The 15441-nt window shown below is 46.1% G+C and overlaps 1 protein-coding gene across 1 annotated transcript in view; it reads right to left on the reverse strand.

Moving 5' to 3' along the window:
• Positions 1-15441, reverse strand: part of LOC135519139 (immunoglobulin superfamily member 3-like) — a 212218-nt gene that overhangs the window by 181692 nt on the left and 15085 nt on the right. Inside the window, exon 2 of the mRNA XM_064944207.1 lies at positions 662-1039. Within this exon, the coding sequence (XP_064800279.1) occupies positions 662-1039 (378 nt within the window). The remainder of the gene's footprint in view (positions 1-661; positions 1040-15441) is intronic.

A 15441-nucleotide genomic window follows, 5' to 3' on the forward strand; every position in this document is an offset into this window, starting at 1 on the left:
CCCAACACATATTCAGAGGGAAATGATAAAAAATACTGATAAATATAAGTCTGGGACTATTAAGCAATGTACACCCGGCAAACAGTGACGAACTAAGATCAGATATAATGGCACATCAACTACACTTCATTAGACTATCAACTCTCACACTGGCATACTGTATGACTATTAACATAACTGAGGTTACTCCCATGAGCGCCATGAGCGCCTGGCGTGACCTCTGACCCCTTTCTCAGTGCAAGGTCACCAGCATCAGGGATGAAGACATGACGGGAACCAGATTCCGACCTGGGAGCAGAATTCTCAAGCATACCAGCTGTGTGTGTGTGTGTGTGTGTGTGTGTGTGTGTGTGTAACAGAGGAACAGATGCTGGTGACAGACACACACACACAGAGTGTGCTAATAAAACAACGCACAGAGGGAGGGGATGTGGGGGTGAGAGTGGGGCGAGGCACGACTTTCCCTGACCAAAGACTCGCTGATCCAGCCAGCCACACCCTCAATGACTAGGCCTACCCCATCTAAAATCAGTCCCTGATTACAGGGGAACAATGAAAAAAAACGCAGTGGAACTGGTGTCGATGTCCAGAGTTGAGTTTGAGGGCTCTAGGGGATAGTGTGCCATTTAGAACACAGCCGTGTGATGTAACATGGACTCACCGGTGAGGTTGGTGCGGGCGCTGTAGGAGCCGAGGTACTGTCCGTCTGTGTTGGGGGTGTAACACTCAAACAGCCCCTGGTCTCTGGCCTGGACCTTGGTGATGTGGAGCAGGGCTGAGTCCCTGGTCAGCCTCTCTACCCAGATCTCCTTACTGTTGACCCTCTGGGAGTACACCGCGTACGCATAGTTGGACTGGGCCGTGCTCACAATGCGGATCTCGCGGTCGGGCACCGAGGTCAGGTACATGGACCACTCAAAGTCCTGCTCCACGCCCTCCTTGTAACCAGTCACGTTGCACCAGATGGTCACGTGACTGCCCTCCGTCCGTACAAGTGGTCCGCTCTGAACGGTCACTACCCTTTGGGCCACGCTCACGCCTGATAGGGGGGCGAGGGGGAGACAGAAGGAGAGGGGGAGACAGAAGGAGAGGGGGAGACAGAAGGAGGGAGGGAGGCAGAAGGAGAGGGGGAGGCAGAAGGAGAGGGGGAGACAGAAGGAGAGGGGGAGGCAGAAGGAGAGGGGGAGACAGAAGGAGAGGGGGAGACAGAAGGAGAGGGGGAGGCAGAAGGAGAGGGGGAGGCAGAAGGAGAGGGGGAGACAGAAGGAGAAGGGGAGACAGAAAGAACATCAGTTACAAAACTGCTGTTAAAACATTTTGCATCCTGGGAGCTTCATTTCCAGCACTCCCCCAAGATGAACAGAGTCAACATGACAGGTCCACTCAGTGTCCTGAAGAAAGCCCTGTCGTGCCAGACAGTCTACTCACACAGCCTATCATTAGAACAGCTGTAAAAGACAAGAGGTCAGTGGCAGGTTGTTAAAACACGGACAAGCAGCCCATGAACCACACATTACCGGGTTGAGGAGGTCACGCTCTACACACACACACACACACACACACACACACACACACACACACACACACACACACACACACACACACACACACACACACACACACACACACACACACACACACGACAGGGGGTGATACTGTGTAATATAAGGATGCTATTTCAGTTCTTGGTGGAGGACATGGATGTCTATAAACATCTGTGGTCAGTTTCAGCTGGAGAAGATCACAGTACAGTCCAGACACACCATTGAGAGAAAACATAGAGCATACAACACATAAAATCACAAACACACACACTCACACACACACACACACACACACGACAGGGGGTGATACTGTGTAATATAAGGATGCTATTTCAGTTCTTGGTGGAGGACATGGATGTCTATAAACATCTGTGGTCAGTTTCAGCTGGAGAAGATCACAGTACAGTCCAGACACACCATTGAGAGAAAACATAGATGATACAACACATAAAATCACAAACACACACACTCACACACACACACACACACACCGCAGACAGAGGAGGACAAGACACTGCCTCCTGTCTGAATGAACAACTGGGCAACACAGCAGTGTGTGTGTGTGTGTGTGTGTGTGTGTGTGTGTGTGTGTGTGTGTGTGTGTGTGTGTGGACACAATGGACTGCATTAATATTTCAATAACTTCCTCTCTCCCTTGTTCCAACATCCTCTCTCCGTCTCAGTAATTTCTCTCATACTTTCATTCTCCCCTTTTTTTAACTGTCATGACTGCGTGTGTGTGTGTTGCCTATAACAAATATCAACAAACCTCAGTGAGTGCTCAGTGAGTTGGCAAAATGAGAGAAAATGGACAACATTTATTTCTGTGTGTGTGTGTGTGTGTGTGTAATATCTGTGAGTGTGGGTTTGCTTCTGTTTTCCTCATCTTGTTTCCATCCTTCCTGAGCTGTGTTGTGAGAGAGAGAGAGAGAGAGAGAGAGAGAGAGAGAGAGAGAGAGAGAGAGAGAGAGAGAGAGAGAGAGAGAGAGAGAGAGAGAGAGAGAGAGAGAGAGAGATGTCTGAGATGTCTGTAATGTCTACTGTTAATTTTTATTGTTTATTTTCACTTTATATATTATCTACCTTACTTGCTTTGGCAATGTTAACACATGTTTCCCATGCCAATAAAGCCCTTGAATTGAATTGAATTGAATTGAGAGAGAGAGACACACACAGAGACAGAGAGAGAGAGACACAGAGAGAGAGAGACACACAGACAGAGAGAGAGAGAGAGACACAGACAGAGAGAGAGAGAGAGACACACAGACAGAGAGACACACACAGACAGAGAGAGAGAGACACACACACAGACAGAGAGAGAGACACACACACAGACAGAGAGAGAGAAAGAGAGAGAGACACACGCAGACAGAGAGAGAGAGAGAGAGACACACACAGACAGAGAGAGAGAGAGAGACACAGACAGAGAGAGAGAGAGAGAGAGACACACACAGACAGAGAGAGAGAGAAAGAGAGAGACACCGAAATTGAGAGAGGACCAGCCAGAGAGAGAGGGGGATGCCTCCAGGAACTAACCCATCTTGTCAAAATAATCTTCAATGAATGTGTGATCATGGAATAAGTCACTGGTTTGAAATTGAGAAGTTGTTGTCGTCGCCCTACATTTATCTGTTCCCCTCTTTCTGTCCTCTCTCTTGCACTCTATGTGGCTGTGTTGGCTCTCAGTGAGACATTATATAGTGGAGAATTAGTGACCAGGGCACCGTTCAGACCATATACAGCTCACAGTCATGGTCCTGTATCACTGATGCTCACATTACTGCTGCCCTGGTCCTGTATCACTGATGCTCACATTACTGCTGCCCTGGTCCTGTATCACTGATGCTCACATTACTGCTGCCCTGGTCCTGTATCACTGATGCTCACATTACTGCAGCCCTGGTCCTGCATCACTGATGCTCACATTACTGCTGCCCTGGTCCTGCATCACTGATGCTCACATTACTGCTGCCCTGGTCCTGTATCACTGATGCTCACATTACTGCTGCCCTGGTCCTGTATCACTGATGCTCACATTACTGATCATGATTAGGCTGCCCTGGTCCTGTATCACTGATCATGATTAGGCTGCTGCTACTCATACTGTTTGAGCACGAAACTATTATTCACCTTCCCCACCCGTCTCTCTGTTTCATTCTGTCAGGCTCTCCCTCTCTCTCCTCCTCGCTCCCTCTCGTCACTCTCTACTTCTCTCCTCATACACCCTCTAGCCTCGCTCCCTCTGGTCACTCTCTACCTCTCTCCTCATACACCCTCTAGCCTCGCTCCCTCTGGTCACTCTCTACCTCTCTCCTCATACACCCTCTAGCCTCGCTCCCTCGCGTCACTCTCTACCTCTCTCCTCATACACCCTCTAGCCTCGCTCCCTCTCGTCACTCTCTACCTCTCTCCTCATACACCCTCCAGCCTCCCTCCCTCTCGACCTCTCCTCTCATACACCCTCCATCCTCGCTACCCCTTCTCCATTCTTTCTCACTCCCTCCAGTCTCTCTTCCCTGTTTCTCTCTCTCGGATTCCTGTCTCTCCTCTGTGCCTCGCGGTTCTCTGCGTCTTTTCAGGCAGGGTTTAAGCGGCTCTGTGATACTTCAAAGCAGCCCGGTGCTCTGCAGGCTGTTTTGAGAGGCTGACAATGACATACCAAAACCTTCAGAATTCTAACTGATAACTCCATCCCTCCACCTAATCCCTCTGTACCCACTATCTGGCTGCCTCTTCACCTCTGGCTGCCTCTTTACTATCTGGCTGCCTCTTCACCTCTGGCTGCCGCTTCACCTCTGGCTGCCGCTTCACCTCTGGCTTCCTCTTCACCTCTGGCTGCCTCTTCACCTCTGGCTGCCTCTTCACCTCTGGCTGCCTCTTCACCTCTGGCTGCCTCTACTCCTCTGGCTGCCTCTACACCTGTGGCTGACCCCACACCTCTGGCAGCCTCTTCACTTCTGGCAGCCTCTACACCTCTGGCTGCCTCTTCACCTCTGGCTGCCTCGTCTTTATCACTAACTGCCCCTAGAACTGCTAGTGTTCATCTATAAGCCTTATATAGCTGTGTCTCTACCCCTCTGACAACTCTGTCTGTCTGTCTGTCTGTCTGTCTGTCTGTCTGTCTGTCTGTCTGTCTGTCTGTCTGTCTGTCTGTCTTTCTGTCTGTCTGTCAGTCATCCTCTCAAGTCTGTTCTCTGTTCAGGCGAAGGCAGGAAGTCACACATTCTTGCAGGCAATGACACTAAAAAGCTTTGAAACATCAACTAACATGCGCACACATGTGCACTAAAAGAGGAAGCTGTAAAGAGGATTATATTGGTAGATGGGGGTTATACACTAATCCAATCATTTGTGGCTGGTGTCTTATCCACAGTGAAAGCATCATCTCACAGAACTGTACTGTTAACACTCACACACCACCGACTTACTCCAACCCTTACAGGATAATCTCACACACACACACACACACACACACACACACACACACACACACACACACACACACACACACACACACACACACACACACACACACACACACACACACACACACACACACACACACACACACACACACACACACACACCACACCATAAACACAACACGTTACGGCTGATCATATTTGAAGCCACATATCTTTTGTCATCCTGCTGGCACAAGTGGAGCCATAACATGGTCCCGCTATCTCTCTCCTCCCTCAAGTAAAATGTGTCACGCTTCCTAAACAACAGGTGTAGACTAACAGTGAAATATTTACTTATGAGCCCTTCTCTACAATGCAGAGCGAAAAATATGTTTTTTTTCTATATGAATAAATACACAATGTGTAACAATAACTTGGCTATATACACAGGGTAGCAGTACATCGATCCCTGGCCATCATTCCTCACTATGCCCAGGTGAATCTATTTCTGTCACAGAATGGACCACACCACGAACTAATGATCACAACACAATCCCAGTCCCGTCTCAACTCCTCCACCAAACACTTCTAGGGGTTAAGAACAATTAGAAGAAATGTGGGGTAAAGGCAACTGGAGGCAGTGTGAAAAAGGAATATATTATTATTATAGAACAGAGATAAATAAATCAATCAATGGGCTCTGCCTCAATCAGTGTCCTCAATCTCTCAACAGGGAGCCTCAGTCTCATCTGAAAGATCTGGAATCCTGTGAACCTTCTCAGAGTGAGAGAGGAGGGAGGGAGAGAGGGATGGGTGGATGGATGATAGAAAGAGGGGGATGAAGAGAAGGAGAAAGAGCAAAGAGAAAAAAGTCTCCAAAAAGTCTCCAGGGTGCTACATGATGGAGGCACACTGAAACATGATACGTTTACTTCACCGTGTGCTGGTGGTGTGCATATGGAAGTCTCACACTAGACTTGGGTTAAACCTTCTCCAAAATCAATCTGCCTCCCTCTCCCTATGGATCCCCTCAACATCATGCCCCTTTAACACCCATTAACACAGAGAAAGAGAGTGTGAGAGAAGGAAAGAGGGAGGGAGAGCAAAAGGGTGATTTTCATTTGAAGGAAATGGACCATGTCAGGCATCAATTCATTTCAGAGGACTGCAGAAGAAAGTCCTATTTCTCTCCATATTACATTTATATATTAAGACGGCTCTTACATTTCATCTATCCTTTCACCAGCAATACTCTGTGAGAAGCTGTGATGGAGACGGACAGGCAGGCAGGGACAGACAGACTCTCTCCGAGTCAGTATGGCACACACACACACACAGTGGAGAAGTGAGCCTAAAGCCAGGTGTACACAACTTTCTAAATCCTAATATCGCTCAGCCTCGCACATTAAACCACTGTCTTTCCTGTAGTTTGTTGTTGTGCCAACGTAGGGGTGGTGCGCACACTAAACGATGTGGCACAGACATTTTGAATTGAATAACATTGCTTGTGAACTTCAGAGCTCGAACAATTTGACACTTTGACTTTGGTTAAAGGCAAGTACAAACACATACTAGTTGTAGTCATGGCTCCTGCTGGAGAGTCTGCATTCTGGGTGATGTGAACCATCATCATCTCACTGCAATCTTCTCTGGCGAGTTCTCATTGGCTATTGCTGATCACCGTTCTCAAAACTTGTTGCTGCACACCTCACACTACAAGAACATTGCAGATTTTGTGCCGATTAAATGAAAAATGTTTGAACATTTTGGGACGTCTGAAACTGCTCAAAGATGAGATTGAGTCTTAAAATGAGCATTGGTGATAGCCTCGAGCCCCAAGTAGGGAATGACATGGGGATTTTGTCACTGATCTCAAAAACTTGTCTGGAACAGCTAAAATGGGGCCAAAATCGTGTTGTGTACACCCGGCTTAAGAGAGAGTAGGAGGTGGCCTCCTGGGTGGTGCAGTGGTCTACGGCTCTGCATCGCAGTGCTAGCTGTGCCACCAGAGACTCTGGGCTCGAGCCCCAGCTCTGTCGCAGCCGGCCACGACCAGAAGGTCCATGGGGCGACGCACAATTGGCCTAGCATCGTCCGGGTTAGGGAGGGTTTGGCTGGTAGGGATATCCTTGTCTCATCACGCACTAGCAACTCCTGTGGTGGGCCGGGCACGCTAAACAGGTTGCCAGGTGCACAGTGTTTCCTCCGACACATTGGTGCAGCTGGCTTCCGGGTTGGATGCACACTGTGTTGGGTTGTGTTTCGGAGGATACATGGCTTTTGACCTTTGTCTCTCCCGAGCCTGTACGGGAGTTGTAGTGATGAAACAAGATAGTAAGATACTAACAATTGGATTCCACGAAATTGGGGAGAAAAGGGGGTAAAATTCATCAACAAAAAAAGAGAGAGCAGGAGATGAGATCTCAACTTTAGCCTTTACATGACTCATAATTTATCATCCACATCCATCTGAGTGGTAATAATCATGCCTATCAGGGTCTGGAAGTGATGTCCTGGGTCCACCTGCCAAGTTGGCCAGGGAATGTTACCTACCTGCCAAAGAAACTCACCCAGGTGGTACAGAGGCAGCTAAAAGCTTTGGGAAAAATGTATGTAAATTCACATGTATGAAAAAATTATACCCCTTTTAAAAAATCAACCACACAACTTTACCCTTATCAAAACCCTGAAAATCCTAGCCTAATTGACATCTGTTCCCAATGTTTTGGAAGAGAGAGATAGGCCATAGGTATGGCAAAGCTGTAAATGTGGGTTTATGAGGAAGCCAAACGATCACAATCCAACTAAGATATCTCAGCCGCAGAGTTTCTAAACCAAGAGGCGAAGCATCGTGAGACTTCTGAAAAGCTAGCGAAGCAGACACGGCAGACCGGACCAGACCAGTTTGAGAAGTCAATGGGAGAAGTAAAACAAATATTCCTCAAAATCTACTGGCAGAACAAAGATTGGAGCAAATGTCACTTCCTATTGAGTGGCTCCCAAAACTCCCATGAAGTTCTGCGACCCAAGTTGCAACTGACTGGCATAGTTAAATAAAGGTTAAATTGACAAATAAATGAATGGGGATCCTAATAAAATAAATTCAAAATAAAAGACATACTTTATAGTATTTTGCGTGTGTGTGACTGTGCAGCAGTGCTTGATGTTCCTTGTACCCTCTAGCTGCTGTCTCTGTTCTTGCTCAGAGGTTGGACCTCAGCCACAACACAACTGTGCTTGTTCTAGGTCCCAAGAAACAAAGAGATCTTCTGTTGAATCTGACAATTAATGTTAATGGTTGTACAGTCGTCTCAAATAAAACTGTGAAGGACCTCGGCGTTACTCTGGACCCTGATCTCTCTTTTGAAGAACATATCAAGACCATTTCAAGGACAGCTTTTTTCCATCTACGTAACATTGCAAAAATCAGAAACTTTCTTTCCAAAAATGATGCAGAAAAATTAATCCATGCTTTTGTCACTTCTAGGTTAGACTACTGCAATGCTCTACTTTCCGGCTACCCGGATAAAGCACTAAATAAACTTCAGTTAGTGCTAAATACGGCTGCTAGAATCCTGACTAGAACCAAAAAAAATTATCATATTACTCCAGTGCTAGCCTCCCTACACTGGCTTCCTGTCAAAGCAAGGGCTGATTTCAAGGTGTTACTGCTAACCTACAAAGCATTACATGCTCCTACCTATCTCTCTGATTTGGTCCTGCCGTACATACCTACACGTATGCTACGGTCACAAGACGCAGGCCTCCTAATTGTCCCTAGAATTTCTAAGCAAACAGCTGGAGGCAGGGCTTTCTCTTATAGAGCTCCATTTTTATGGAATGGTCTGCCTACCCATGTGAGAGACGCAAACTCGGTCTCAACCTTTAAGTCTTTACTGAAGACTCATCTCTTCAGTGGGTCATATGATTGAGTGTAGTCTGGCCCAGGAGTGGGAAGGTGAACGGAAAGGCTCTGGAGCAACGAACCGCCCTTGCTGTCTCTGCCTGGCCGGTTCCCCTCTTTCCACTGGGATTCTCTGCCTCTAACCCTATTACAGGGGCTGAGTCACTGGCTTACTAGGGCTCTCTCATGCCGTCCCTGGAAGGGGTGCATCACCTGAGTGGGTTGATTCACTGATGTGGTCATACTGTCTGGGTTGGCGCCCCCCCTTTGGTTGTGCCATGGCGGAGATCTTTGTGGGCTATACTCAGCCTTGTCTCAGGATGGCAAGTTGGTGGTTGAAGATATCGCTCTAGTGGTGTGGGGGCTGTGCTTTGGAAAAGTGGGTAGGGTTATGTCCTTCCTGTTTGGCCCTGTCCGGGGGTGTCCTCTGATGGGTCCACAGTGTCTCCTGACTCCTCCTGTCTCAGCCTCCAGTATTTATGCTGCAGTAGTTTATGTGTCGGGGGGCTAGGGTCAGTTTGTTATATCTGGAGTACTTCTCCTGTCCTATTCGGTGTCCTGTGTGAATCTAAGTGTGCGTTCTCTAATTCTCTCCTTCTCTCTTTCTTTCTCTCTCTCGGAGGACCTGAGCCCTAGGACCATGCCTCAGGACTACCTGACATGCTGACTCCTTGCTGTCCCCAGTCCACCTGGCCGTGCTGCTGCTCCAGTTTCAACTGTTCTGCCTTTTATTATTTGACCATGCTGGTCATTTATGAACATTTGAACATCTTGGCCATGTTCTGTTATAATCTCCACCCGGCACAGCCAGAAGAGGACTGGCCACCCCACATGTGCTCTCTCTAATTCTCTTTTTCTTTCTCTCTCTCGGAGGACCTGAGCCCTAGGACCATGCCCCAGGACTAACTGACATGATGACTCCTTGCTGTCCCCAGTCCACCTGGCCGTGCTGCTGCTCCAGTTTCAACTGTTCTGCCTTATTATTATTGATCATGCTGGTCATTTATAAACATTTTAACATTTTGGCCATGTTCTGTTATAATCTCCACCCGGCACAGCCAGAAGAGGACTGGCCACCCCACATAGCCTGGTTTCTCTCTAGGTTTCGGCCTTTCTAGGGAGTTTTTCCTAGCCACCGTGCTTCTACACCTGCATTGCTTGCTGTTTGGGGTTTTAGGCTGGGTTTCTGTACAGCACTTTGAGATATCAGCTTATGTACGAAGGGCTACAGTGCCTTGCGAAAGTATTCGGCCCCCTTGAACTTTGCGACCTTTTGCCACATTTCAGGCTTCAAACATAAAGATATAAAACTGTATTTTTTTGTGAAGAATCAACAACAAGTGGGACACAATCATGAAGTGGAACGACATTTATTGGATATTTCAAACTTTTTTAACAATTCAAAAACTGAAAAATTGGGCGTGCAAAATTATTCTGTTCAAGTGCCCCTTTAATCAATAGGCTACCTACCGTAGCTGACCCCAATGGCGACAGATATTCTTACTGGGGTCCGACGCAACATGAAACACATTACAGACAAGACGACAATTTCCATACATTTAAAAACATTGACATGTAGTGCGCATGTGTGTGTGTTTCTGTGTGGGTGCATCTAACAGTTACACACACGCCTTCAGAAAGTATTCATACCCATTGGCATTTTGTTGGGTTACAACCTGAAATCAAAAATCGATTCTCACCCATCTACACCAAATACCCCATAATGACAAAGTGAAAACATGTTTAGAAATTTTAGCAATTTATTGAAAATGATACACAGAAATCTTGTTTACACTGAACAAAAATATAAACGCAACAATTTCAAAGATTTTACTGAGTTACAGTTCATAAGGAAATCAGTCAATTGAAATAAATTAATTAGGCCCTATCTATGGATTTCACATGACTGGGAATTCAGATATGCATCTGTTGGTCTGGACTTTGACTTGGCCATTCTAACACCTGGATATGTTTATTTTTGAACCATTCCATTGTAGATTTTGCTTTATGTTTTGGATCATTGTCTTGTTGGAAGACAAATCTCCGTCCCAGTCTCAGGTCTTTTGCAGACTCCATCAGGTTTTCTTCGAGAATGGTCCTGTATTTGGCTCCATCCATCTTCCCATCAATTTTAACCATCTTCCCTGTCCCTGCTGAAGAAAAGCAGGCCCAAACCATGATGCTGCCACCACCATGTTTGACAGTGGGGATGGTGTGGTCAGAGTGATGAGCTGTGTTGCTTTTACGCCAAACATAACGTTTTGCATTGTTGCCAAAAAGTTCAATTTTTGTTTCATCTGACCAGAGCACCTTCTTCCACATGTTTGGTGTGTCTCCCAGGTGGCTTGCTACATATTTGACAGTATGAGTGAAGGAGGCTTTGTTGCGAAATAGGAAGATGATTCTAGATTTAATTTTGGGTTGGAGATGCTTAATGTGGGTCTGGAAGGAGAGTTTACAGTCTAACCAGACACCTAGGTATTTGTAGTAGTCCACATATTATAAGTCAGAACGGTCCAGAGTAGTGATGCTAGTCAGGTGCGGGCTGCGATCGGTTGAAGAACATGCATTTAGTTTTACTAGCATTTAAGAGCAGTTGGAGGCCACGGAAGAAGTGTTGTATGGCATTGAATCTCATTTGGAGGTTTGTTAACACAGTGTCCAAAGAAGGGCCAGTGTCCTCTGACACTGCCTGGTATAGAGATCCTGGACGGCAGGGAGCTCGGCCCCAGTGATGTACTGGGCCAAACGAACTACCTTCTGTAGTGCCTTGCGATCAGATGCCAAGAAATTGACTTAGCAAGCGGAGATGCAGCCAGTCAAGATGCTCTCAATGGTGCAGCTGTATAAATCTTCTTGAGGATCTGAGGGCCCATGCAAAACCTTCTCTGCCTCCGGAGGGGGAAAAGGCATTGCCATGCCCTCTTCACAACTGTGTTGGTGTGTGTGGATCATGAGAATTCCTTAGTGATGTGGACACAGAGGAACTTGAAGCTCTTGACCTGCTCCACTACGACCCCATCAATGTGGATGGGGGAGTGCTTGGCCCTGCGTTTTATATAGTCCATGATCAGCTCCTTTGTATTGCTGACATTGAAGGAGTGGTTGTTGTCCTGGCACCACTCTGAAAGATCTCTGACCTCCTCCCTGTGGGCAGTCTCATTGTTGTCAGTGATCAGGGCTATCACCATCATGTCGTCTGCAAACTTAATGATGGTGTTGAAATTGTGTGCGGCCACACAGTTGTGTGCGGCCATACAGAACAGCATTCTCACGTAGGTGTTCCTTTTGTCCATGTGGGAAAGGGAAGTGTGGAGGTCAATAGAGATTGTGTCATATGTGGATCTGTTGGCGCAGTATGTTAATTGGAGTGTGTACAGGGTGTCTGGGATGATGGTGTCGATGTGAGCCATGACCAGCCTTTCAAAGCATTTAATTAATGGCTACAGATGTGAGCGCTATGGGGCGGTAGTCATTTAGAAAGATTACTTTGCCGTTCTTGGGCACAGGGCTATTGTGGTCTGCTTGAAACATGTAAGTATTACAGACTGGGTAAGGGAGAAGTTGAAAATGTCAGTGAAGAAACTTGCCAGCTGGTCAGCGCATGCTCAGAGTAGGTTTTCTGGTAATCCGTCTTGCCCTGAGGCCGTGTGAATGTTTACCTATTTAAAAGGTCTTACTCACATCGGCTACGGAGAGTGTGATCACACAGTCATCCTGAACAGCTAGTGCTCTCATGCATGGTTCATTGTTGCTAACCACGAAGCGAGCATAGAAGGTATTTAGCTTGTCTGGTAGCCTTGCGGCTGGGTTTCCCTTTGTAATCCATGATAGTTTGCAAGCCCTGCCATATCTGACGAGCATCAGAACCGGTGTTGTGGAATTTGATATTGGTCCTGTATTGACGCTGTGCCTGTTTGATGGTTCGTTGGAAGGTTTCTTATAAGTGTCCGGATTAGTGTCACGCTCCTTGAAAGCGGCAGCTCTAGAATTTACGGAATGATTTATGCCAAATACAATATTCTTAGTTTTAGAGATGTTCAGGACCAGTTTTTTACTGGCCACCAATTTTCTGCCGAATGGTGTTGCAACAATGCATTTTGTGTGAAGAAAACCTTGTTGAACGCACCTTATAACTTTACTGAAGCAAAACACCACTGTTGACTTTCAGTATAAAATGCTGTTGAAATGGTTTAAAACACAGATTTTTTAATGGTCTGTGTTTGGAAAATGCAGATTTCAGAAAGCTAATGCGATGCCTGGTACATGTAAGCATTTGTCCATGCCTCTACCCATCCCATCACAGAATTAATGGAGAATTGAGAGAGATGGCGGGGAAGGATATGGTAATAAATGTAGTGTTTATGGCCAACTCACTCACCCATATAATAACACCTACTGTAGCACACAGGCGGTGTCTCAAACACACACCCACTTCTTTCTCTGCCCCCTGTCCTGTCCCCAATCCATTCATTCCATATATCCACCTGCTCCCCTGCCCTACAACACCATGGCAAAGAGATGTACTTAAAACGCTCCCTTTAACTCACAAACACACATACAGAACATCTACAAAAACAATTAAAGATTCAAACACATCTGCACAGTTTTGCTATCCAGGAACACACACACCCTCATCTAACGTGTATGTACAAACTCCAGACAGCTGCTAAAGTTAAAGTAAAACTATACATCCCATCTTCAATCTTTTATAAGTATACAAACCCACACATTTAGCTGTAGATGTAAGTGTGTGTGTTAGAGATTGACAGCTTGCTCGCTCTCCCTATGTTTGTGCATTAATCCACAGATTGGAAAGGAACCCAATTAACTATTAATTAGGCTCTTCAAACAGACTTCTCTACTATTGTTTGTCATTCCAGCATACAGGATGAAAAGTTAAGCAAAACCACACACACACACACACATACACACGTGTTTTCCTCTTGAGTTCCAGGGAGAATCAGATCGGATCCCTCCATCCCTGTGGGTTAGTTTAGCTCAGGCCTATACTGACTATCTTCTTTTGTTTTCATCTGAAAACAGCAATGGCTGCCATGGGCATGTGTGTAAGTGTGGGGCTAACACTGGAGGGAGGTGTGTGGGATGGTGTGTGTGTGTGTGTCAGCGTCTGTGGATGCAGCAGGGGAGCTGTCTCCATAGTAACGCTGACGTCTCATGTGCATCCAACTGAGTCTGTGTTTGGGTGGAGAATCCAGCGAGGAAGAGAGAGGAGTCTGGGTATGTAAACCCAGAGCATTGTGGGTGGATCTGGAGGAGTGGAATCTGGGCTACCCTGTTATCTAACAGAGCCCTGAGTAGGAGTTGCACATTTCTACTATTAGCTTACCCCCCTATAAATGCTAACCTTACCCATCAGAGGCAAACTGATCTTGGATCAGTATCTAGGGGACAACGTCATCCAACGTACCTATCTAAACCAGGGAAGAGAGAAGGGAGATCTTCAAAGAAGATGGTAGCTTATCGTGGTCTTTAAAGTACAGCGGGGGATGGGAGATCAGGGAGCTATTTATGCAAACCAGCCAAATCCATCAACATACCAGTTAAGACATCCGCATGCTTCCCAACTGAAACAGTTTGGAAAAGTTTGTGCATATATAACCCACAGCCTCGAATCGGTCTTATGTAATGGTGTTTTTTACAAACGGAGAGTAGAGACTCCGAGCTACAAAGTGGAAAATCACACACACTGCAGTTGAGGAACAATGGGAAAGTAATTATGCTTTGAAAGTTGATAAACTTGTAACCCCACTTTTGAGAGAATGGTCCTTTAATGTTTTGGTACACCTACTGGAGAGCTCTTCTTTGTCTACACCTATTCAGCATCATTCACACCCTCTTAAGCCTTAGCCCAACCATCTCTTGAAGGATTCACATGTGAGGCCATGTGGTAAACAGAATGAGTTAGGGAGTGTAGTAAACAACCAAAGATTGCAAGACTAAGAGGTGAAAGTAGTAGCCTACAATGAAGAAAAACACCAGGTAAAAATACACTTCATCTAGTCCTTGGCCTATATCCTAATCTGACTTTGAAAGTATCCAGATAAAAATATTTTTGAAATATTTTAGAATTATTACATGATGCTTACCCAGACACTTGTCTAAATTGATGGTTCATGGGAAATAAATGCTACAACCAAGCCCCAGTCACATCTAGCTAATTGTATGGGTCACTATGGTCTAGACATGCACACATGTTCATGAAATACAATAGATGGCCATAATCACCCCCAACACACATGGCTAACTTTGATGGGTCATGTAATCATTCTCTTGTGAAGTGATTCTTTTGTATAGACATATAGCTAGCTGGCTAAACAATGAAACATAATCCTAACCCATAGCTACAGTACAAACGGATTGTCATAGCCAACCACTATGCATGAAATGCTTGGGTATGAATCTGCAGGTAGCTAAAGCTAACCAACTATGTTCATTAGGCTTTAACTAGCAATGCAAATGGATTTCTGAGATGCGAACAACATTACTACACAGATCGCATACACGTAATGTTAGCTAGCGAGCCAGAAAGCTAACATTCGCTAGCCAGCTAACAGTATACTAGCTA

This window comes from Oncorhynchus masou, chromosome 29, assembly GCF_036934945.1.
Source record: "Oncorhynchus masou masou isolate Uvic2021 chromosome 29, UVic_Omas_1.1, whole genome shotgun sequence".
NCBI lineage: Eukaryota > Metazoa > Chordata > Actinopteri > Salmoniformes > Salmonidae > Oncorhynchus > Oncorhynchus masou.